Source organism: Pristiophorus japonicus, chromosome 5, assembly GCF_044704955.1.
Source record: "Pristiophorus japonicus isolate sPriJap1 chromosome 5, sPriJap1.hap1, whole genome shotgun sequence".
In the NCBI taxonomy this organism is placed as follows: Eukaryota; Metazoa; Chordata; class Chondrichthyes; family Pristiophoridae; genus Pristiophorus; species Pristiophorus japonicus.
The window spans coordinates 56,718,110-56,744,428 of NC_091981.1; the positions used below are offsets into that span (position 1 = coordinate 56,718,110).

The following is a 26,319-nucleotide window of genomic DNA, read 5'->3' on the forward strand; positions in this document are numbered from 1 at the left end:
CACTTTCTCGTTTTCTGTCCCTTTGATGTTAAATGAACTTACTGCATTGAAAGGAGGGATGGTACAGTTGCAATATCATTGATTTAGACTGATCTGTACTTTGTGACCTTCAAAAGTAAAAGTTATTAGAACTATTGTGTAAGTTGGGTATTGTACTAAAGGAAATTTTATTGGGTATTTGTGTTGTAACAGAGAAGTGCCACATGAAGTTCCCTTATAGCCCCAAAGGAGCTGCCCAGGCAAAATAGCCCCTTTGCTGTATTACACTACAATTGTCTGCAATTATATTGTAATCCAAGTTTATTGCCTAAAAATGGAGATTGCATTGAGTTTAGTGCTATGCACACTATTATTTCAACAGTAAGTACAATGTACATTGTAGGAGTTGCATATACCTTGTCTGTAGAACTGCATGAAATGTTTGATATTGGATTGTACTATGTATGCATGTATGTGTTAATATATTTACATGGGAGTGTACATACACAATCATGCAGTACATTCCCATCTTGGGCTCTTATTTAATGCCGGAATACTTTATTTAAAGGAGTTGTTTGTCTCTTTTTAAATGTGAATTTGTTAAATGCACCATCACTTTTGTTATAAAATAATATTTTCTCTGGGGTACTGCATGAGGCTCTCTTCCAACACCCTGCCCCCCCCCAGCCCCCAGGTCTGCAGGAATTGCAGAAAGCCCAGCCTATCCATTGATATCCTGTGCACTGCCTGGGGAATGGGATCGTGCTGCAGATGGGGAGATTATATAGGGCTGGAATTTCCAATGGCTTACCACCCAGTTTCTGGGTGGTATTGGCCATTGTGGGCGGTAATCAGGTGAGCGAAAATGTCCTTACCTGAGTTATGCCGGTGGTTTCGAGGCACCACTGAGGAGCGCACTGACGGCATGCACAGTCATGAGATCGCCTTAGCGTGATATTTGGCTGAGCGGTGACCCGTAGGTAAGTTTTTTTTTAAACACCCACAAGGATCAGCGGAGCTGGGCGGTAGGTGAGTAGCTATTCAAGAAAAAGGTTAGTAATTGTTTTTTTTTACTAATTATTTTAAAAATGTGTTGTGATTTAGTTTTAATGTGTCTTGGGAATGTCTTTTTGATTTGTTAGTTGATGTTTTTTGAAAAATTAGGCCCAACCCGCAGCCTCGGGATAAATTTTTATTGATTTAAAAAAAAATGTTGTCCATTTTGTTTACGAACCGCCCAGTCAACCCTAAATTGCACTTGTTCTCCCAGAATGGGGGTGCAAGACCCATGTTTTTAGCTCGGCAGATTTTTAAAATCTTTTCGGGGGAAGTTTTTGCCAGCGATAATCTTCTCAGTCTTAGCGGTGTTTTGGGCAGCGATCAGGCACTGGCGGGCTGAGAGGAAATTCTAGCCCTATGAAACTAGTCTGTCCAGACGGGCCACTCACATTCAACAGGATAGTTGTTGAAGGAACGTTGCTACTTGATTGTTAATTAAGTCAGACATTTAGTAACTGTCAGATGGTAAAATCAGATTTATCATTGTTCCTCCTCCATGTACATTAAGGCAAACTATTTATTTATCTAATACCTATAAAATTACAGCTGACAGTTATTGAAGAAGAAATTAAAAATCATCTTTGTGTGTCTTACCAACAGTTCTTAGTCTCTTCAGGCAATTTAAATTTTAAAGAAGAAGACTTATAATATAGTTTATTGCAACAGAATCATAAAGCTTTGTCCTGGTCTAATTATCAACTTTTCTTCTCCACCCAACAAAGGTAGTTTCCAATGTTTTATAGGCAGTCATACTATTTTTCCACTGAGAGAAGTATTGAGGTGATCCTAACTCAAACTAAATCCCATTCACCCATCACTCCTGTGCTTGCTGACCTACATTGACTCCCAGTCCGACAATGCCTCAATTTTAAAATTCTCTTCCTAGTGTTCAAATCCCTCATGGCCTTTCTCTGTGATCTCCTCCAGCCCTACAATCTTCTGAGGTCTCTGCATTCTTTACTGCATTACTGAAAGTTGGTAAATTGCCTGGTCCGGATGGAATGCATCCTCGGCTGCTATAGAAACAAAGGTAGAAATAGCAGAGGCATTGGTCACACCCAATCCTAATTGGATACAGGAGTAGTGCTGGAGGGTTGCTAATGTTGCACCATTCAAGAAAAGGGAGAGGATAAACCAGGAAACTACAGGCCAGTCAGCCTAATATCTGTGGTGGGGAAGTTATTGGAAACCATCATCCAAAATAACACTTTTATTTGGAAATTTGTGGATTAATCAAAGCGAGCTAGCATGGATTTGTTGAAGGCAAATAGTGTCTGGGTAACTTGATTGAATTTTTTGTTGAGCTAACAGAGAAGGTTGATCAAGGTTATACAGTAAATGTGTATATGGACTTTCAGAAGGCATTCAACAAAATGCCACACAGGACACTTGTTAAGATGGAAGCACATGTAATTAAGAGAAAAGAGGCGGTATGGATACGGAATTGGCTCAGTGACAGGAAGCAGAGGGTGGTGGGGGATAGCTGGATGTTTTTCAGACTGGGAGGTGGTTTGCAGTGGTGCTCTCAAAGGGTCAGTTTTGGGTCCGATACACGTTTTAATTTTTATTAATGACTTAACTCCGGTGTAGGGAGCAGCTTCATAAAGTTTGCAGATGATACGAAACTTGGCAATGTGGTAGATAGTAAAGAGGATAGTTGTAGACTTCAGGATGACGTAGCCAGGTTGGTGAAATGGGCAGAAGTATAGCAGGTGGAGTGCGATGCAGAGAAGTGTGAAGTGATGCACTTTGGGAGGACTAATATGGAAAGATGGTATATTATAAATGGCATGATTTTAAAAAGTGTAGATGAGCAAAGAGAACTTGGCTATCCATATACACAAATTCTTAAAGGTTGATAAGGTGGGTTGAAAAGCATATGGGTTACTTGGGTTTATAAATAGAGGCATAGATTATAAAAGCAAAGAGAGCATGCTTGAACTTTATCAATCGCTGGTTAGGCCTCAGCTCGAGTATAGTGGACAATTCCGGGCACCACACTTTAGGAAAGATGTAACGGCCTTAGAAAGAGTACAGAAAAGGTTTACCAGGATGTTACTAGGGATGAGGGACTTCAGTTATGAGGAAAGGTTAGGACTGTTCTCCTTAAAACAAAGGAGGTGGCCGACTAAAGGTTTTGAAGATGATGAGAGGTTTTGATAGAGTAAATAGGGATAAATATTCCCTCTGGCAAGTGGGTTAACAACCATAGATTTAAAATCATAGGCAAGTATCTAGAGGGGAGACGAGAAGAAATGTTTTCACTGAGTTGTCAGGATCTGGAATGCTCCACTTGAAAAGATGGTGGAAGCCGATTCCATAAATAATTTTGAAAGGTAGTTGGGCAAGTACGTGAGGATGGGGAACTTACGGGCAAAAAGTGGCGGGGGGGACTGTGGGGGTGGGGTACTAAACACAGGTGCTGTTTCAAAGAACCCGTATAGGGACGATGGGCTGAATGGCCTCCTATTCTATAGGTTTCGATGATTCTAGCCTCTTGTGCATCCCCGATTTCCTTCGCTCCACCATTCGTGGCCATGCATTCAGCCATCTAGGCCCTAATCTCTGGATTTCCTTCCCGAAATCTCTCCGCCTCACTACCTCTCTCTCCTCTAAGTTACTCCTTAGAACCTACCTCTTTGACCAAGCTTTTGGTCATGTATCCTATGTGGCTTGTCTGACAGTGCTCCGTAAAGCATCGTGGGACGTTTTATTACGTTGAAGTCGCTATATAAATTCAAGTTATTAAATTAAATCCATTGCCACAAGGAGAGACAGAAAATAGCTCATTGGCTTCTGCTGCGAGGCAGACAAAATTCCCATACGGGCACTTAGAAGTTATTCCAGATTTAAAATACAAATGTCCAGACAAACATGTCTGCTATGCAGTTTTTCCTCCATTCTGTGTAGATTAGTGTTTGAGCTGCCCTCAATTTATAAGGGTTAACTTAGTCTAATGATTTTGGGCAAACTTGATCCTGTTTTGTATCCACTCCAACACTTTTATTTTGATTGTTGCAACTTGCTTTTACTTTAGTTGGATTTTTTACTGCTGTGCCTTCCCCTCACCCCCGCCAACCCCCTTCCCGTCCTTAATACTTTGAACTAAAATTTGCCAAACTGCAGACTATGTTGTGCTTAGTAATCGTTCAATTTTATTTATGGTACATTGCAGGATATTGAATCCTTAATGTCCGAAGGAAACAAATCACGAACAGTTGCTGCCACCAACATGAATGAAGAAAGCAGCCGCTCTCATGCCGTGTTCAGCATTATTTTAACTCAGACGCTTTCCGATCTCCAAAGTAGTGTAAGTGTTATGTCCATTTCCTGTGACATGAGGAACCATGTAGACTGGCGTGACTGCTCGAATGCTCCACAATTATTTCCCATTTGTATTTGCTGCAGGTTTAATGCTACTTCATTTTTTTTAGACTTCTGGAGAGAAAGTGAGTAAGCTGAGCCTCGTGGATTTGGCTGGGAGTGAGAGAGTTTCCAAGACGGGAGCTGCAGGGGAACGGTTGAAGGAGGGCAGTAACATTAACAAGTGAGAGATTTTAAAAAACATTGTGATTTAAGTGCAGATAAACGAGAGTAATTTTCTAATGAAAATTATGTGACTTCAAGCAAGGAGAGGGTCCTCAAAACCAATCAGTATTGTTCAAACTAATGCTTGTCAATTTAGATTATCAGTTTGCCTTAATTGCATACTCACTGTGTCAGAATGTTGTGTATTCCAGCCCACTCCAGAATTTGACCACATAATCTATGCTGACATTTGAGTGCTGCACTGATGGAGTGCTGTTTTGTCAGTGGTGCCTTCTTTTGGATGCAACATTAAATTTAAGCCCTGTCACTTTTACAGATCGATATACTAATCCCATGACATTTTTTGAAGAGGAGCAGAAAATGTTCCTGTTGTTTCATCCAACATTTCTCCCTCAACCAACATCACAAAAACAGATTAATTGGCCATTCATTTATTTGCCATTTGTCGGACCTTGCCATGCACAAATTGGCTGCCACATTCTCTCACACAACAGAAGTGACTGCACATCAAAAGTAATTTGTTGGTTGAATGGAATTTCTTGACATGGAGGTCCATATTCACAGCGGAATCTTATTAGTTGCTCCAAGGAGGCAGCTGTTGAGTTAAAATTAATGCCTTCACAACAAAACCAATCATGATGGCAGTTTTGTTCCATAACAAAAATGATGTTCCAGGATGATTTCATATAATAGGTACAGGTCTCGTATCCTTTTTAATCCCTGATGTATCCCATTCGTACTTGCTTGATGCAGATTATAGGCCTCGTCATTTAAATTGGAATTGAGTTGATCTGAAGAAACTGTTCACGTGTGATTTTTTTTTTGTTGTTCAATCAGACAAGAAGCTGTTGTGTGCTATGTGCGAAACCTACAAGTGTCCTCTTGTGTTAACCATAAAAATGCACCCCAATCACATTGACAAATCAGCTAAGGTAGCAGAGTAAAACATTTTCATGGAGCATAGGGAAAAATTATAGCGACAGAATTACATGGAGAAAATGTCTGGATAACTGGGAGATCTCAATGTCAGATTGTGATTCCTTTCTATCAGTGTACTTTCTAGATTGCTCATCCTGTCTGAACAAGTTACCTTTTTTACATTATTAGTTTAATTTAGTTTCCCACCCCACCTTCTCCTCACAACTGTATGCACTCCTATAAATTTGGACAAAATTTATAAAACGGCTTCAAGACTAATATCGGGCTTACCATAAGATCATCATTTTTTTTGCAGCAAACAGACTTTGGATTCAAGGTGAATGAATGCTTTCATTGAATAAATGAAGATTATTTCATCTCTTTGGGGAAACAGTGATGAAGGATCATAATTTAAAATTGTCACTAAGAGAATAAGGAGAAAGACTATAAAATATTTCTTCATGCAGAGAGTTGTTGGAACATGGAATGCTTTGTAGTTGAGGCAGAGACTATTGCCTCTTTTAATTAGATAAGCAGATTGCTAGTTTCTACAGCAGATTCCTCACTGTACAATATTAACAAAGGACATTAGTGATGCATTGTGGTGGTAAAACCTACATTGCCTTGACTTTTCTCCACTCTCTAGATTTTCCACTTTTTTTGAATGCTTAACGCCCACTTAACGTCTATTTTACCGCTGAAATGACGTATAACGCTCATATATCGCTCATTTAGCCACAAAATGGAAACCGATGGGCATTTTTCAGAAACTTATAGCCGAGCGTTACTTTCTCCATGCCGGGAAAAAATAATACCGCCCGCCCACTTTTTGGGGCGGAATCATCAGAATGGGCGAAATCAACGCCCATAATATCGCTCAGCATTACTTTCCACACGGAATTAACGGCGAGATTCAATAATACAGCCTGCCCATTTTTTTTTGTTGTAAAGAACACATTTGCCGAAACTAACGGCCATGAGATCGCCCACCGTCAATTTCACCACCTCGCGCACACATCGCCCACAATATCGCTCGCCCGGAAAAAGTGGAACTAACTGGAACTAATCACAGCGTTCTGGACACCAGGTTCTACATCACATGTCGCATCCTTTAAAAGGCTGCTCTGCTTCAACCTCGGGGGAGTTCGGATGTACTCTGGAGGTCGTTGGCGTTTATGTGAACATCTGTTCAAACATATTGACTATACTGTGACCGATTGGAATTTCATAGATTTCTTCGTCGGGACATTCATTGTTTGTGACCAATCGGTGGAAACTAGATAGCTATTGCAATGGGGCCTGTCGTTTCTCACCCTCTCTTGATGACCAATTACATGCTGCAGACTCGAGATTGACGAAGGTACGCTCCACAGCATTATGTGCCCAACGTAAGAAATGCCAGACTGATGAGGAGGACCAGACATTACACCCTTCCACAAGTACAGGGACAAGTGGTCTTATCTCGACTTGCCCAACATCACCTGTCTTCGGAGACTGCACTTCCACAAAGAGGTTATCACTGAGGTATGCCAGTTCATAAGGGGAGATCTGCAGTCTGCCAGCACCATCAGTACTGCACTGTCTGTCGAGGTCAAAGTCAACCACCAGCAAATGATAATGGCAGTGAATGCTAAATTTGCGGGCAGCATCCATGATGCTCACATCCTGTGTGAGAGCACTGTATCTGACTTGTTTAACAATCAGCCACAAGGTCAATGCTGGATGCTTGGTGACAAAGGATATGGCCTCGCCACCTGGCTGATGACCCCGCTGTGTGACACCCACACTGAAGTTGAGAGGCGATACAACGAGAGCCACAGAGCCACTCCCAATATCGTGGAGAAAACCACTCGGAGGGCGACCTCCAATACCACCCTGAGCAGGTAGCTCAATTCGTAGCGGTGTGCTCCATGCTGCACAACTTGGCTATCAGGAGGAGACAAGAATTGCCTGAAGAGTCTGACAGTCCACCTCACCAGAGAGAGGAAGAAGAGGACAAGGAGGCGGAAGCTGATATCGGGTCAGACAATCAATCAGGCTCATGCTGATGCCATGCTCCCACCCGTGGTGGCATGATAGCTGCAAGAGCCTTGCGTCAGGAGCTCATCAAAGAGCACTTTGCCTGAAAGAACGTATTTACAAGGCTGACACACTGCTGGGTGTGCAGGTCATACATCAATGGTGGGCATCATTGAAGTTGATGCCCACCATTGATATGGGGGGCATCAACTTCAATGCCCACCACATCAAGTTCAAGTTTAAGTTAATTGAAGTTAAGTGTAATTATACCCGTTGCTATGAAATCACCAGCGTGTAACGGTGCAGCTATCTGAGCCAATGCGCAACAAAGTTTTGTTTAAAAAAAAAATATTTAAACCGAATATTTGTCTGAAATCATAAGTATTTTTGTAAAAATCTACCCTCCTCCGCGCTCCCCCCCCCCCCCCTTCTTCTCCTCCCCACCTCTACCCCTTTCCCTTCCCCTCCTGACTCCAAGCCGCCCAGCCAAGGAGCTCCTCAGGCAATGCTTCATTGTGTGTGGGGGGCGGGAAATGACGGCTGAACCGCTGCTTGGATGGATACGGGAGAGGACGGTCCCAAGGTGGGAAGGTGCTCCGAACCAGAAGCAAGATGTTGCTCCTGGCTCTCGTGTGGTTGGTAATGAGGGTGCAACCACTGGGAGCCCTCTGCCACCAGTGTTCCTGGCTACCAGCTCCAGGGCCTCCTCCATCCCTTCCATGTTATATCTTATTTGTTGGACAAAAACCCAGTGCCACCTATGTTCTTGGTGCTTAATCGGCTTTTTGCTACTGGTGAATCTCCCGCGTGCCTCCCAGAACAGCCAAACAAGCACCCACCTGCAGCCACACATGCTTTCAGTCCCTCTGAGCTCCCTCTCTCTCTCTGTCTCCTCTTCTGCGCATGTCATGATGACCCTTGACCTCCGCTAGAATTGGGCATTGCCATGCCGTTGCTAAGGACGGAGACACTTTACGGCAGGAGATCAGAGAGATTCACCACTACCGCCCATTTCATATCGCTCGCGATAACACCCAATTTCAAAAATGGAGATGAGTTGCTTTGAGAATAGGTGAGAAGCCGGCGATCTGAAAACTCATTTTTACTGCCCTCGCCGGAAATAACGCCCATTTTTGAGCGATATGAACAAAAGTGTAGCATCTAGCCCTATATATTATTAGAGGTGCCCATTTCAGAGCACTTCATTGCCTAATATTAGACAAGATGTTGGACTCATTTCATGGTAAATGGCTTCGTCACTTTCCAAGTAAAAACCCATGCAGATTTTTCTTGACTTGTCAAATTTCCTTTTGTATTTAAGATAGTTAAGTGTTTCACATTGGTAAGTTTTGTTCTGTTTTCTTCTCAGGTCCCTTACAACACTAGGGTTGGTTATTTCTGCATTAGCTGACCAAGTAGGAGGAAAGGGCAAAAGCAAGTTTGTGCCTTACAGAGACTCTGTACTCACCTGGCTTCTCAAGGTATTAATATGAACAGATAGAATTCTTCATAGGAAATGCATATCGTCAAAAGTGTAACTGCATATTGCATACCAACATCAAAAGCCACTCAATAAGAAAGGTGTCCTTCATTTCTAGGAAATGGACTTGCATCTAGCTCAGTCTGATTGGAAGACTATCATCTTGTTCTTTGTGCAACTTTAGATGTCTTGCCTGAAATGGGTTTGGAACCCAAATCCTACCAATCATGGGCACACAGCAAAACTGCTGATCATTTGGCACTGATTAGCACAAAATTGGCAGTCTCCTTCAGAGAGGCATTATGGATGGCTGTTGTGGGAAATGGAGAGCATATCCCTGGTGCAGTTGGGGTGTTCTGAGATTAGAGTTTAAGGTATGATTTTGGTGAAGAGTAAAAGGAGCTTTACTCTGGACCTGCAGTGCGGCACCAGATTCTGCCAATTTGTGGCAAAAGTGTTCTACACTCCAGCACTGACCACCCTCGCTTTTGACTGCCAAAAAAATCACCAGAAAATACAAATTTGAAAAACAAATACTAAATTTCAAGCAGCAGCAATGGTGCAACAAACTATTATTAAACATGATTTATTGTGACTTTAGGCATTTGTGTGTTTTCCATAAATAAAGTCAGCTTGGTCGCATTCCCATATCTGAGTCAGAGGGTGTTGGTTCAAGCTTCATTCCAAGACTTCATTCCAGTATATAATCCAGCCTTGCATTCCTTTACAGTGTGCTGAATTGTCAGAAATGCCACCCTTTGGACCAAATGTTATGCTGAAGCGTCCTTTGCCTGTATGTTGAAGATTTTGTGGCATGGTTTGAAGAAGAGCTGGGAGCCCTTCCCCCAATCAACAACGCCAAAAACGTAGTGCTATTTGTGGGGGATCTTGATGTGTGTAAAATGGCTGTTTGCCTACATAATGACAGTCACTGCACTTTAGAATGACTCATTGTATGTGAAGCACTTTGAGACATTTGAGATCAGATGCAATAATATTTAGGAGTTTGACTTACAGTGAAACTTTTTTTTAAAAAGCAAGTATTGGAATTTGGGCTGCTTTATGCATTTTTGAATGGATTCTTTGGGTTCTTCCCCTTTTTTTAAAGAAAGAAACAACAACCCTGGAACAGAAAAATCCTCCTGCCAAAGATCTAGATTCCTCTTTTTAAAACCTATAGCACTGAACACATTTACCTCATTAAAATATTCAGACATGTCCACTGGTAACAAGACTGTGCCAGAAGATCTGGTCGACTTTGTTTACAACTGTTTTTTTCTGCAAAACAGCACTTATTAAAGAAACATGTCCATTATAAAACTGCTCCCACACCCAAACTTCATCTCTTTCTCTCGTTAACTACCCTTTAGCCTACTTTTTTAATATAAATTACACATTTTCCACGAATGGGAGCTCCACAGCCCTGAGCAAACTGACGATGTCTGAGCATTGCCACACATCAACTAGTATTGCAACCATGCATGCCAGGTGGAATTAAGATTGGTTTTTTAAAAAAATTATTTCTGAGCACTTCTTTCAAACCTGCATCAGTTTTGTGGATGCATTTTATTTCATCCAATAACGAAGCTGGGATGAGAGGAAGCTCTTTGCAGCTTCCAATCATCCAACAATTTAATGGCAGTAGAAATACTCACTGATTCAACCTGGTAATTTTTGTTTGTTACATGGTCACCTGCTAGGATTAAAGTGAGAAATTTCTACGACATCTATTAAGAGGAATTAAGAATAACCTGTTACATAAATGCTTCTCTCATCCACTTTAAGCCAGCTATCTTCTACTTTGACGTATTGGATTTGTCCGAAAAAAAATTAGGCTTATTCAAATGCACAATAGTACATTCTCGTACTCTATTCGCTTGTAGATCCAAGTACATTATTCAGTAGCTCATTAGGAGTGTGCGTGTGCGCACGCGCTAGGCTCATGCAGCGTCAATTGTCTTAGATTCCCTTGCCATTGAACCAACACCTTGCTCTGTCAAGTTCATAAGGCAGCTGGTATGCAACGGCCACCCCACATTAAAAGATATACGTACAGACATTTTTCACCCTTTAAAATGAAGTTCGGAACCTGGACCATCAGGACGCTCAGCGACAGACCGGAATGTCAAACTGCTATCATTGCCCGGGAATTCAGACGCTTCGACATCGACATCACAACCCTGAGCGAAACAAGGCGGGCAGGAGACTTTGCCATCAAAAATGAGCTAGTTTGATGTCTTAGAAATTCCCCTTACGGGATAAACGAACACCTCATGACCCTTCGGCTCACTCTAACCTGGAACCAGTATGCTATGGTCATCAGTGCGTACGCTCCAACCCTAGAAGCTAAGGATGAGGCCAAATTCTACTGCAGCCTTGAACAATCCCTGTCCCGAATCCCAATGGGCCACAAGCTGATTCTCCTTGGCAGCTTTAAGGCCAGAGTTGGAAAGGACACAGACCTCTGGAGAGGTGTGATTGGCAGGGAAAGGGTAGGGAAAACCAACTCCAGTGATATCTTCCTCCTGACGAAATGTTAAGAACATGGTCTTGTCATAACCAACACCTTGTTTCATCAGAGAGACGAGTACAAGGCCTCATGACAACACCCTCGTTCCAGGCACTGGCATCGTCCAAGCGAGGGACCGCAAGGACGTCTGCATCACTCATGCCACGACAAGAGCTGATAACTGCTGGACTGACCAGCGCCTAATCCACTCTGTTATTTCCATCAATGTAGCTTCAAAACGGTGACGGCAACAAAAATGCTGCCGCAGAAAAATCAACACTGAAGCACTCGAAGACCCTGCAAAGAAAGCATTATTCAGCCAACGCCTCACAGGTAACCTGACGACAGGCAACCTGATGACTTCCAAAGACCTGGAGCCGCAGAGTGTCTATAGTACCTGATCTGCTCTCAAGTCCACCATAATTAGCATCTGTGAAAAGACTTTTGGTTGCTCGACCTGAAAACATTAAGACTGGCTCGATGAGAACGACCAGGAGATCCAGGAGCTAATAAACCGCGCAAACATTGCATTCTTGAATTGGAAACAACATCACAACTCGAGTGAAAGAAAGTAGATCTACAGACAACTGAAGGCCAAGGTCCAACAAAAAACCTGTGACCTAAAGAACAGATGATGCATGGAAAAAGCACAGGAGATCCAGCAACTAGCCAACAATCACAATGTGCATTGATTTTTTTTTAGCATAGTCAACACCACCTATGGTGGTGGCACAATAGACGCACCAATGTCAGCGTTCTCTCTCGGGCTAACATCCCCAGCAGCGAAGCATTGACCACACTTGATCAGCTCCGATGGACGGGCCACATTGTCCGCATGCCCGATACTGGACTCCTGAAACAAACACTCACCTCTGAGCTACGTCACGGCAGGAGGGCAGAGAAAACACTTCAAGGACACCCTCAAAGCCTCCTTTAAAAAAAATATATAACATTCTTACCAACTCTTGGGAATCCCTGGCCCAAGACCACTCAAAGTGGAGGAGAAGCATCCGAGAAGGCGCGAACACTTCGAGTCTCTTCGCCGGGAGCACGTGGAAGCCAAGTACAAACAGCGGAAGGAACGTATGACAAACCAAGCACCTCACCCACCCGTCCCTCCAACCACCATTTATCCCACCTGTGACGGAGACTGTAGATCTCACATTGGTCTCATCAGTAACCTTAGAACTCATTTTAGTGTGGAAGCAAGTCATCCTCGATTCCAGGGGACTGCCTAAGAAGAAGTTATTATTATTCACTGGCTCTGTTGTTAGTATAAGCTTATTGACTAGGGCAAAAGTTTATAAAGAAAACACAAACTGTTACTGATCAGTACTCTGAAAGGTGTGAGGTGTTCCAAATAAAATTGCTTCTGCTTTGAATGTTGATTTTCTCAGGCAAGTTGACTATTTGCATTGGTCTCTGAAGCAGAGACATAAAAGTTTTCTTTTATATGTTCAATAGCTGCAGGTGCAAATTGGCCTTGTCAGTGTGTTGGAATAGAGGTGCGTTGGCTTCTCACTGCTAGCCAGTTCACCTTTGCAGTAAAACTCGATTAAGGCGGGTCTGCATCCATTGATGGGTTTTGAGTTCTGTATCAAACCCGGTAGTTAGTGTATAATTGAAGAGCATACCTTCTGCCAAGTTTGCTCTGAAATGCAGTCCATAGCAAATTCTGCCCAGGCTCACTGTTCTTCCGTTCTGTTTCTGTCTCACTTTCCTCTTCCATTTATGTCTCCTCTCTCTCCTCCATTCTGTCTCCAGCTCCCCCTTTCCTTCACTTCTGTCTTTCCATTACTGTCTTCTTTGCCTCTCCAGATCTCTTGCCTTCTTCACCTTTGACTTTATTTCTGTTTTCTTCCCTCACTCTGTGTCTCCCTCTCTGCTCCATTATGATTGTCCCCTCTCACTACTTTTTCCTATCTCTTATTTTTTCGTTTTTACCTCACTTTCCTGAGACTAACTCTCACATTGAGAACACAGCTGTCTGATATTTACCATTCTACTCATCAGCACTCCTCTTCCTTTTTGGTTAAGATCTGCATCAGTAGTTCATGATACAGGGCCCAACTGGAGGGGGAGAGCCGGAGGAGGATGTGAGCCCATAACGTTCATAGTGTAAGAGGCGGCAGCAGCACTATATGCCTGTCTGATTCCTCATCGGAGGATCATGTGTTTCTTCCGGTAGGTTTTTCAGAGCAATTTTTTTTAAGCTGAGAGATGTTTCTCGGCTATTTAAAGTTGGATAGCAGATCCAGCCCAGAGGCTAGGGATTGGACTCTCCCCAAAGTGCAGTGTCAAGGCAGATGGTATCATTTGTCAATGAAGAGGTCCAGATGGTGCTCCATAGAGCTTATTTTACTAGCTAAGCCATTTTCTTTTATTTAGCCTGGCTTGTAAATGGATTTACTCAAAGAGAGCAAAAATAGTTTTTTTTTCAGGAAGTAAGACAATATAGAGAATAGGTCACTCTGATTTAGTAAGTATGGCTGTGAATTCACCAGCTTCTATCACATTTTCCTGGTGTTTCATGGGCAAAAGTTCTCCTTCCATCCGCACCACCAAAAATGGGTTATCCAATCATTAATTCATTTGCTGTTGGAGGGACCTTGCTGTGTGCAGATTGGCTGTTGCACTGGTCTACACAGCAACAGTGACTGCACTTCAAAAGTAGTCCATTGTTTGCAAAGTATGTTAGGACATTCTCAGGATGTGATCAGATGCTACATAAATGCAAGTTTTTAAAATAAATAAATCACATGAGTTAAAGGATCAATGTTTCCAGTTGCAATTAGCACAGTGAAATGTTGCTGTATAACTGTTTTAAAACAGTATCGTATTTAGGTTTTCTGGCACATTGAAATATTGTACCTAATAGCAAAACATCAATAAAATGATATCCATCAGTATGAAAATATACAATGTTATTTTGAAAAACATTTTGAAAACAAACAAATCATTTGCTACTACTGCATGCCACTGTCATTCATAGTGATATATATTCATTGGCTATAGATTATCTCTGTCATAAGCAACAGATAGATTATGAGATTAACATTGAATCTTTACATTTCTGAACTAGGACAACTTGGGAGGAAACAGTAAAACTGCCATGATAGCGACAATTAGCCCAGCCGGGGACAACTATGAAGAAACACTTTCCACACTGAGATACGCTGACCGGGCAAAGCGCATAGTAAACCACGCTGTGGTGAATGAAGATCCGAATGCCAAGATCATTCGAGAGCTACGTGAAGAAGTGGAAAAGCTTAAGGAGCAACTAAGTCAGGCTGAGGTAAGGAGGTGAAGGTAAATGAGCAGCATTGGAGAGAAACACAGTGTGCTAATAACATGATTTGTGTCCATAACATAAACTATGAATTCCTCTGAAGTTTGCTTCCATTAGAACTGTAAGCATAGTTTCAAATGTTTATTGTATGTACTTTTAGCTTTCCAAGACTTCATTTCTTTCTTTGGTTTTCAACAAAAGTATTTTGTTTTCACTTGATAATTGTCCAATATTTGTCATAATTTGATTCTGTAGGTCATTAAAAGGTTATTAATGAACACAGGCCTGTTTTCATTGTTTCACTGTTATCATTTTCTGGAGCCAGTCTCCCTTTAGCCACTAATGGAGCCACTAATAGTACCACTGTGCATGCCCTATGTTGGTGCCATTTCTGCCCTGAATCAGATTCCTGATTTGCCAATATCTCCTCACCTTTTCTGGCAAGAGAGCTTCAATACGTGTAATGTATTCCAAAGAAGACAGTTTAAAAAGTAGAACTAAACTCTTGAGAAAAGTAGAATCATATGTCACCAGGTAGGCACCTAGTTGCTGCCATCGCAACTTCAAAGGACATTCCACTCAGTTTACATAAGGATTCCAGAATGTTTAGCTTAAAAACTCAAGACTGGATTTGTTTTAACTCTCTCAACATTTAAACGACCAGTCCCTGATGGGTCATCTGGCTTCGGCAGTTAGTACCTGAGCCATACTGTCCAGGAAAGGTCCCAAGTTTGACCCCTGGTCTGTGCTTATTTAGCTGATCTGAGATAGGATGGGAAAATTGGTCACTATTGATCAAGATTCAGTGGTTCCCAAATATAAGTATATATATGTTGCAAGGTCCTTGACTTGACACCAACCAGGCAAATAATCTTTATTGAGTTCGACCAAGTCTTGCATTTAGAGTTCTTAAGCAATAGTCAAACTGAGAAATAAACAATATTGCTAGCTTTTGTTCTGGATAGAGAACGTAACCTTGTCGATTTTGGTTCCCTTTTTCTCTCTCTGAATTGTGAAGGAAAGCTTAAGATCTCTCTAGGGCTCTAGTCACACACAGCCATCCCTTAAAGGGAGGTGTTTTTACTTTTCTTACTGATCTGTTGATCATTGTTTTGTTTGTTTGTGTTATGGACGACCCTCTTTTCTGGGAGACCACTGGTCCCTTCTTCAGCATTCCTTGCTAATAAAAGACCTCTCTTTGCTGACAGTGTTTACATGATAAATACCATCCATACCCTGAAGAATTTTAGGATTGAGCAACTTGACCATTTTATTATTTCTAGCTACAGTACAAGTCTACAAGCTATTTATAGAGAGAAAACAGGGAATTATAGACCAGTTAGCCTGACATAAGTGGAGGGGAAAATGCTGGAATCAATTATTAAAGATGTAATAGCAGCGCATTTGGAAAGCAGTGACAGGATCGTTCCAAGTCAGCATGGATTTATGAAAGAGAAATCATGCTTGACAAATCTTCTAGAATTTTTTGAGAATGTAACTAGTAGAGTGGACAAGGGAGAACCAGTGGGTGTGGTGTATTTGGACTTTCAAAAGGCTTTTGACAAGGTCCCACACAGGAGATTAGTGTGCAAAATTAAGGCACATGGTATTGGGGGTAATGTATTGACGTGGATAGAGAACTAGTTGGCAGACAGAAAGCAAAGAGTGGGAATTTCAGAATGGCAGGCAGTGACTAGTGGGATGCCGCAGGGACCCCAGCTATTTACAATATACATTAATGATTTAGACGAAGGAATTGAATATAATATCTCCAAGTTTGCAGATGACACTAAGCTGGGTGGCAGTGTGAGCTGTGAGGAGGATGCTTGGAAGCTGCAGGGGAACTTGGACAGGTTAGGTGAGTGGGCAAATGCATGGCAGATGCAGTATAATGTGGATAAGTGTGAGGTTATCCACTTTGGTGGCAAAAACAGGGAGGCAGATTATTATCTGAATGGTGACAGATTAGTAAAAGGGGAGGTGCAACGAGACCTGGGTGTCATGGTACATCAGTCATTGAAAGTAGGCGTGCAGGTACAGCAGGCAGTAAAGAAAGCAAATGGTCTTCATAGCGAGAGGAATTGAGTATAGGAGCAGGGAGAACTTACTGCAGTTGTACAGAGCCTTGGTGAGATCCCACCTTGAGTATTGCGTGCAGTTTTGATCTCCTAATCTGAGGAAGGACATTCTTGCTATTGAGGGAGTGCAGCGAAGGTTCACCAGACTGATTTCCGGGATGGCAGGATTGACATATGAAGAAAGACTGGATCAACTAGGCTTACATTCACTGGAATTTAGAAGAATGAGAAGGGATCTCATAGAAACACATAAGATTCTGACAGGATTAAACAGGTTAGATGCAGGAAGAATGTTCCCGATGTTGAGAAGTCCAGAACCAGGGATCACAGTCAAAGGATAAGGGGTAAGCCATTTAAGACCGAGATGAGGAGAAACTTCTTCACTGAGAATTGTGAACTTGTGGAATTCTCTACACAAAGTTGTTGAGGCCAGTTTGTTAGATATATTCAAAAGGGAGTTAGATGTGGCCCTTACAGCTGAAGGGATCAAGGGGTATGGAGAGAAAGCAGGAATGGGGTACTAAAGTTGCATGATCAGCCATGATCATATTGAATGGTGGTGCAGGCTTGAAGGACCGAATGGCCTACTCCTGCATCGATTTTCCATGTTTCTGTTTCTATAAGTGAAAAGAAAACAAAAACCTTAATCATATGAAATTAAATCAAACCTAATCCTACATATATATGTATATAAGAATAGGATATCTTACAATATGTGCACTTTGAGGGAGGACAGATTAAAGCTTGGCTGTTACCCCATTCACAGCCGAATAGGCGTCGCCTTTTTAGGCAATACCTTGGAGTCGAGGATGACTTGCTTTCACACTAAAATTGAGTTCTCAGATGACTGATGAGTCCGATGCAGGACCTACAGTCTCTGTCACAGGTGGGACAGACGGTGGCTGAAGGGACATTGGTTGAAGGGACGGGTAGGTGAGGTGCTTGAGTTGTCATGCGTTCCTTCCGCTGTTTGCGCTTGGCTTCCGCTTGCTCCCGGCGAAGCGATTCAAGGTGTTCGGTGCCTTCCTGGATACTTCTCCTCCACTTTGAGCGGTCTTGGGCCAGGGATTCCCAGGTGTCAGTGGGGATGTTGCACTTTATCAAGGACGCTTTGAGGGTGTCCTTAAGCAGTTCCTCTGCCCACCTGGGGTTCGCTTGCCGTGTCGGAGCTCCAAGTGGAGCGTTTGTTTTGGGAGTCTCATATCGGGCATGCAGACGATGTGGCCTGTCCATCGGAACTGATCGAGTATGGTCTTTGCTTCGATGCTGGGGATGTTCGCCTGAGCGAGAACATTGACGTTGGTGTGCCTATCCTGCCAATGGATTTGTAGGATCTTATGGAGACAGCGTTGGTGGTACTTTTCCAGTGCTTTGAGGTGCCTACTATACATAGTCCATGTCTCTGAAGCATTTAGGTGGGTATCACTACTGCTCTGTAGACCATGAACTTGGTGCCGAGTTTGAGATCCCGGTCTTCGAAAACACTTTTCCCTCAGGTGACCAAAGGCTGCGCTGGTGCACTGGAGGCGGTATTGAACCTCGTCGTCGATGACTGCCCTTGCTGATAATAGGCTCCGGAGGTATGGAAAATAGTCCACGTTGTCCAGGACCGTGCCATGGATCATGATGACTGGAGCGGGGGGGTGGGTGGTGCTGTGTGTTGGGGTCAGGTTGGTGGAGGACCTTTGTCTTATGGATGTTTAGTATAAGGCCCATGCTTTCGTACACCTCAGTGAAAATGTTGACTATTTCTTGGAGTTCAGTCTCTGTGCGCAGACGCAAGCGTCGTCCACATACTGTAGCTCGACGACGGAGGTTGGGACGGTCTTGGATCTGGCCTGGAGACGACTAAGGTTGAACAGGTTCCCACTGGTTCTGTAGTTTAGTTCCACTCCAGCGGGGAGCTTGTTGAGTGTGAGGTGAAGCATTGCAGCGAGGAAGATCAAGAAGAGGGTTGGCGCGATGACTCAACCCTGTTTGACCCCGGTCCGGACGTGGATTGGGTCTGTGATGGATCTGTAGGTCAGGATCATGGCTTGCATATCGTTGTGGAGCAGGCGGAGGATGGTGACACACTTTTGGGGGCAGCCAAAATGGAGGACGACGCTCCATAGTTCCTTGCGGTTGACAGTGTCAAAGGTCTTTAAGGTCAAAGAAGGTCATGTACAGGGGTTGGTGCTATTCCCTGCATTTCTCTCGCAGTTGGCGCACCATAAAGATCATGTCCATTATACCCCGTAGCGGATGAAATCCGCACTGTGACTCCGGGAGGGGCTTCTCAGCCACAGGGAGGGGACGGTTGAGGAGGATTCTAGCGATGACTTTCCTAGTGGCTGATAACAGGGAGAGTCCTCTGTAGTTGCCGCAGTCTGACTTGTCCCCTTTATTAAAGGTGATCACGATTACTGCACCTCTCGGATCTCCCCGCATGCTCTCATCCTCCCAGAGGAGAGAGATGAGGTCATGTAGTCGTGCCAATAGTGCCTCTCCGCCATACTTTAGTGCCTCAGTGGGGATCCCATCTGCTCCCGTTGCCTTGTTGTTCTTGAGCTGGCAGGTGGGCTTTTCTACCTTGTGCACAGGGCTGGGGTTTGGCTGAGATGATGGCAGGTAGCTTGCTGTGGGATGGAGTCGAGGACACTCGAGTCAAAGGCAGAGTCTCGGTTAAGGAGATCTTCGAAGTGCTCCTTCCAGCGGGTCCTGACTGCCTCGGTGTCCTTGATGAGTGTCTCCCTGTTCTTGGCCAGCAGTGGGGCGGGTCCTTGGGAGCTTGGGCCGTAGGTGGCCTTGACTGCGGTGAAGAATCCTCGCATGTCATGGCTATTAGTCAGTTGCTGAATCTCCTGTGCTTTCTCCACCCACCCTCTATTCTTTAGGTCGCAGGTTTTTTGTTCGACTTCGACCTTAAGCTGTCTATAAAGCTGCTTTGCTGCTCCCGAGTTGGGTTGTTTTAGGTTCAGAAATGTCCTGCGCTTGCGGTTTATTAGCTCTTGGATCCCCTGGTCATTCTCATCAAACCAGTCCTGGTGTTTCCTGGTTGAGTGACCGAGCGTCTCTTCACAGGTACTGGTTATGGTGGCTTGGAGGGCAGACCAGGCGCTGTGGGCATTCTGCATCTCGGGGTCATCAAGGGTCGCCAGGTTAGCAGTGAGGCGCCAGCTGTATAGGGCTCTCTTAGCTGGGTCTTTGAGTGCCCTGATTTGATTTTTTTTTTTGCGGCACTGCTTCTGCTTTCATCACCGCTTTGAGGCTATGTTGATGATGATGGAACGGATTAGGCAGTGATCCGTCCAGCAGTCGTCAGCTCCTGTCATGGCATGGGTGATGCACACATTCTTGCAGTCCTTGGCACGAACGATGACATAGTCGAACAGGTGCCAGTGTTTGGAGCGAGGGTGTTGCCACGATGCCCTGTACTTGTCCCTCTGGCGGAACAAGGTGTTAGTGATGACAAGGTCGTGTTCTTGGCATTTTATCAGGAGCAGGGTACTGCTGGAGTTGGTTTTCCCTATCCCCTCTCTCCTGATCATGTCTCCCCAGAGGTCTGTGTCCTTATCGACCCTGGCGTTGGAGTCGCTGACAAGGATCAGTTTGTCGTCCATAGGAACAGGGATTGTTCGAGGCTGGAGTAAAAACTCTCTTTGGTCTCATCTGTTACGTCGAGTGTTGGGGCGTACACACTGATAACTGTGGCACACTGGTTCCGGGATAGGGTGAGTCGGAGAGTCGTGAGACGTTCGCTAATCCCGCAGGGGTAGTCTCTGAGGCGGTCGACCAGCTCGTTCTTGATAGCGAAACCGGCTCCATGGAGGCCGCATTCTTCCTTTGGTTTGCCTTTTCAGAAGAAGATGGCCTTCACCTGCCAATCGACTCTCGCTTAGGGTGGCGATGTCAACATTAAAGCATCTAAGTTCCCGGGCAACTATTGCGGTGTGGCGTTCTGGTCTGACGCTGTTGGAGTTGTCCATGAGGGTCCTGACGTTCCAGGTCCTGAAGGGTGGAAGATGTCTGTGCGTGAGCTCTTTGAATGTGGGGTGGCCATTGCACACCGACTACCACACGGGCTTAGCTGAGCAAGGTCCAGCGGAAAGGGGAGCCAAGACAACTGGAGACCAGGCACTGCTGTATGAGTCTAATTACCTACGGTGAGATGTAGGCCGTAAGCTCGGTGCTGAGCAGCGCGCTTCGGTGAGATGGTAAGAGATCCGAGACTCTGTGTTGAGGCCAGCATCTTGTCTGGGACAGCTACAATCTGCCCTTTTGGTCTGTGGTTTCGCAGCCCTTTGAACCAATGCAGTTGGAAACCTATGGGGATGCCAAGCTGTTAACAACTGTAACACTGATGTGGCAACTTCCCAAAGTACGACTGATGTATTCAGACTCCTAAGGAGCATGACTAAGAGATTTTGACCATGATAACCACCAGTAGGAACGGCATCTTAACATTTGATGCATTGATGGAGCTGAGAGAGAAGGGCACCAAAGGAGAAAATGGAACAAAGAGCTTAGGAACTAATAGGACATGGGAGGGGAAGTCAGATCATGTTCAAGCCAGTAATTTATACAGTTGAGACAGAGAAGAGATAGTTAATCTATATAAAGTCTGGTATCTGTCTCAAGGCACTGGAAGATCTTGTGGTACTTGTTTGAGAGATGGTAAGATTCAAGGCAGTCCAAGAAGTTATTCTGCTTATTTGTGCGAATGTTTCTGCCCCTTCTCAAGGCAGGAGGAAGGAAAGCGATCCAGAATGTTTGCCAAAAAAATAAATAAATCACGATATGGAAAGAGTTCGGGAATCCTGACGGCTTGCAACACGACCAACATTGTGATTGCAGTTGGAACTCACTGACTGTTGATTATTGCTTTAAGCAACGCCTTGATTTTAAAATTCTCATCCTTGGTTTCAAATCTCTCCATGGCTTCGCCCGTCCCTATCTCTCTGATCTCCTTCAGCCCCACAGCCCTCCGAGATATCTGCACTCCTCCAATTTTGGCCTCTTGAGCATCCCCGATTTTAATCGTTCCACCACTGGCAGCTGTGCCTTCAGCTGCCAAGGCCCTAAGCTCGCGAATTCCCTCCCTAAACTTCTCTGCCTCTCTACTGCTCTTCCCTCCTTTAAGACGTTCTTTAAAACCTACCTCTTTGACTAAGCTTTTGGTCATCTGCCTTAAAACAACCGTACATGACTTTTGGTCAAATTTTGTTTGGATGCTCCTGTGAAGCATCTTGGGACGTTTTACTACGTTAAAGGCGCAATATAAATAGAAGTTGTTAATTAAATCACTCTTTCAGTTACTTGGGCCACATGGAGCAGATGGTTTAGTCAAAGCTGCTTTGACTGGTTGCAGGTACCTCTCGCTGACCTTCAGGAAAGAGTATTCGGGGAGTTGCTGTCAGCCTGTGAGCATATCTCAGTCGGTGGTTGTGTCCCCTCTGAATCTTTGCAACACATTTCTTACCTGACTCTGGGAGAGTTCCTCCGAGACGGCATTTGTTTTTAGGCTGAGTTTGGTCACGCATCAATGGTGAAGTCTCTCTGTAATTAGTTCATTTGTTGCCGCTAATTTTCTGGGAAAGGCTTTAGCTTTGCTTGATTCTGTTTTATTTGGAGATTGAACAAACAAATAATACTGGATTACAATCCTTTTGTATGGTCTCTTGATTTTAGCATGTTACTCGATCTCCACTTAGAGAGCAGAGCTCATTCCTGACTTGTCACCCATGGTACTTTGAGCTTTTTTGTCCACTGAATTCCTGATCTCAATTATTCTGGCACTGGATTCTTTATAGAGCTACAATGAAGCTCAGTAGTGAGAGAGTGGGGAGAATTCCAAATAATGTCAAACTCTCGCTTTGTTTTAAACTGTCCTGTGCACCCTTCCCCTTCCTGTTAATTTGTATGTGAAGGTTGAACTACATTCAAACAATGGAGAGTCATAGCTTTGGAAGATATTTTTTAATATTTTCTCCCCAGGCCACGCACTGCCTTCAGTGAGGTTGACTGGCAGATGACCTGCTCGCAGGTCTCCACCTGTGCCCTAATAGTACTGCCAACTGGATGTTGGGGCTCAGGTAATAGTGTCCTAGAGGTGAATTTCCCTTGGAATTTCTCTGCCCACCTCCCTTCCAGAAGGCTACCTGCCTTCCACTCACTGACTGGCCCAGCGGTACAGCTGAAATCAGTAACAGAAGTACGAGCGATCATATTGGTGCTGCAGTGTGTTTTGCCAACACAATGTTGTTTAACCATAAAGCAATGGCATATCTTAACTGTTAATTAAGATTCTGCTGTAAATGCCTCGCTCCAATTAATTCTTCTGTAAATGTACCCCTCCAAAGGGTACATTTAAAAAATTCCTCCAGGTCAATTAAAATGACAACTGCTTTAAGTTGACTATCATGTTTCCTATCACAGTCTGATGGCCAGTATATTAAACTGGGTGCTTGAGCCCACTCACAGGGAAATTGGTAAGATTGTAAGAGGAGCAACTTTCCTGAAATGGCAGGGGGATGGAAAGCTTTTCTTTTTTTAAAAGTCAGTTTCTTCCTCTTCCTCATATTGACTCTTTGCTGGAGTACGGCCCCACGGCTCCCTCTGATATCTCTCATAGGTGGCCATCCTTTGTGTGCATGTTGACAGGCTGTTGAACTTCAAGGTGGTGTCACTTTAAAGCCCAATCCTGTTTTTACCTGATGTAAACACATCTGCACTTCCAGCAGGGTTTGCTGGATAGTGACACCAGATGTGGGAATCCTAGCTGATTATGCCCTCGTTAAACCAAGGGGCACTCAAGCCATTTGTAGCACCCCTACTGCTTCTCGGGCTGAGCAAAGCTAACTCAGCAAAGACCAGGGATTGAACTTTTGAGACCTTCTCTTTGTATTGCTTAACTACTCTATTAATAAATTTGTTGTGGAAAATAATTTTATTGGGAGCAATGTGGCTGCATACTCTCAGTACCCAGACTTATGAAAATAAAACAAGTATGCGCAGAGCACATGTAGGCATGCAGTTGTGCACTTCAGGAAGAGAATAGGAAGTCTGGGCACTTTATTCTTGACGTGGTCAGGTGCACACACCGGCACAGCTTTTGGGGAAGTTTGGGTGCAATGCTATTCAGGAGCAAAGGAATGGCACACCTTTTTCCTCTGCCTTGCACCCATTTTTCAGATGCCATTTGGGAGCAGGGCAGAGGAAAATCAGGGCCAACAATCCTGAAGTCGCAGTGCCAGTTTAGGTGTGACGCTCCTTTAAATGGTTTGGTAACTTTTTTTCTCTTGAGCCAATCTGTTCACTTACTACCTGAGAGAGCACTTGCTCAATAAAATGACATTTTATTGAAACAATATTTATCTTTGGGTAATCAAAATCGAAGAGAGCTGTGGACAGCTTTTTTGGAGGATTACTAAAGTTTTTTGCATCCCAAATAACCTGAATTAAAAGTGCTGGCTATTCAGGAGCAGCTGCCTGATTGATTTTGTTATTTTTGCAAACGATATTGTGGTAAGATTCCAAATCGATGTGGCCATCAGCTGTTTACGAAACTGGAAAACCATCGGGTGTCCGAATGTCAACTTCTGTAACTCTATTCAACACAAGTTCCTTTCTGTTAATCAATACATTTTTAGCAATTACATTTTTATTATAGCAAAGCTCATCTTAAATGCAGCACATTAAATGTCTCATCCCTGAACCATCTCACACTATTTACATTTTACTGTGCTTTGGCGGAATATTTAGGAAAATAAACAAAAACTTTTAGAAATTCATTGTAAGTGCTCTAAAAACCTATTTTATACAACCCCGCTCCTTCCACACCCTCCCCCCCACAATGTTCAGATAGGAGCAGCACTGCAAGGACTAGGCTGCATCAACCAGATTTCAGCAATGTGCTCTTGGAGTCCAAGGACCTGAGATTCAGTCTGATCCATGGACACTGGCAGAACAGATCTCTCGGGGTGCAAGAGTACTGGTAGGACCCATGACTATTTTAAAGAGTGATTCTGCCCATAGATGCCCCTCACTGATCCACTTTTCATTTTAGAAAGTTATGGGGACTGTTCCTGAAATTAAACCTTTACACAGCATCCTTTAAATTTTGTTGCACTTGCCATAACTGTAACATATATTGGAATATTTTCTCGTGCTATTTGTACAGAATCTATGATCAACTGTATTTGATAAATTGTCAGTTTTCAAAAATGGAAAAGCACCCGGAGCACCTTCTGACACTTCTTACTTATCCACATAATTCGTAAGCAAATCACTGTTCCCCACCTTTCCAGAAGTGACCGGTACTGTTTCCGATGTTGCACAATCTTTCCTGAATTACTTCTTATCTCCTCAGCTCTGCCCACCTTCCCTCAGCGGATACTCACTGTTGTGCAAACCAATAGTCTGTAAAGAATCACCAATTTTACCAGCGTTGTCCCTGAAATATGAAACATCTATGCACCAGCAAGCTTAGAATGTTTCTATGTTGTACATGATGAGGCATGCCAGCAGTAGGAAATTTACAATTTTTCCATTTTGTTTTCTGAATCCATATTCAACATCAAGCACTCTCAGGAGAGCTACAGCACAGCTTAGATGCAGTGTGAATACACCCTCTTCCTCACCAAACTGCCTTGCCCAAACCTCAGAAGAATAGGCATCCCTTCCTGCATCATCATCATATTTCTATTTCCCGTGCCAATATTTCTTGCATTCCTAATGGATGAATCTGCTAATTTACTGCCGAATTAAGGGCAGCTGTGTACTACAGACTTTAACATATGGGGAACTGTATTAAATCCACCCTGGACTCTTAAGAATTGTCAGGGCAGACAGAAAGAAATGGTTTTCATCTTCCTGTCCTGACTGGATTTGAAGAAAAAAATTATAGGGAACATTCTGACCATTTTTAACTTGCAGAGAGGTGTTAATATAGATGGAAGCAAATTGCTTAACTGAAAATGTAATTATAGATAAGTATAAAATGGACAAGGCTAAAGCAAGTTTAGATACTTGAATATTTTTCCTCCATGTTTTATAATTGGTTTTGTGAAGCAAAAGTTTACAAAAAGAAGCTTGTTAAAAATTATGAGGATAAATAGAGAGAAATAGATGTTTAAATGCATCGTGGAGTGGAAAAGTCACTCCTTGCTTGTTGAATAATACAGACTGTAATGTGAGACTGATATTTGGGAATCCTTTACCTTTTGGCCACAGATATCTGATGAGAGATTTATTCTTTTGGAGGTTTTCTCTGCATCTGGTTAAATTGATGGGCGGGGGGTTGGGGGTGAAGTAGGAAGTCACTTGCTCAAATCATGCAGAGTCTTTTGAAATGAGTAGGTTTTCTCAGATACGGGTCATTTTCTCTTCAACAGAGGCACAAAAACAGATTTTTAACTCATTGTGCTTTCCAGTGTTCATACATGTGTAGTTAGCCTGA

The 26,319-nt window shown here is 43.4% G+C and overlaps 1 protein-coding gene across 3 annotated transcripts in view; it reads left to right on the forward strand.

Moving 5' to 3' along the window:
* The window catches only part of kif13a (kinesin family member 13A), a 331,493-nt gene that overhangs the window by 215,239 nt on the left and 89,935 nt on the right, over positions 1–26,319 (forward strand). For 2 of the 3 annotated variants that reach the window (XM_070880643.1, XM_070880644.1), the window contains exons 8-11: positions 4,214–4,348; positions 4,473–4,585; positions 8,894–9,005; positions 14,596–14,808. In XM_070880643.1, the coding sequence (XP_070736744.1) occupies positions 4,214–4,348; positions 4,473–4,585; positions 8,894–9,005; positions 14,596–14,808 (573 nt within the window). Of the gene's footprint in view, positions 1–4,213; positions 4,349–4,472; positions 4,586–8,893; positions 9,006–14,595; positions 14,809–26,319 lie in introns of those variants that run through there. The other variant, XM_070880645.1, reaches the window with a different exon arrangement.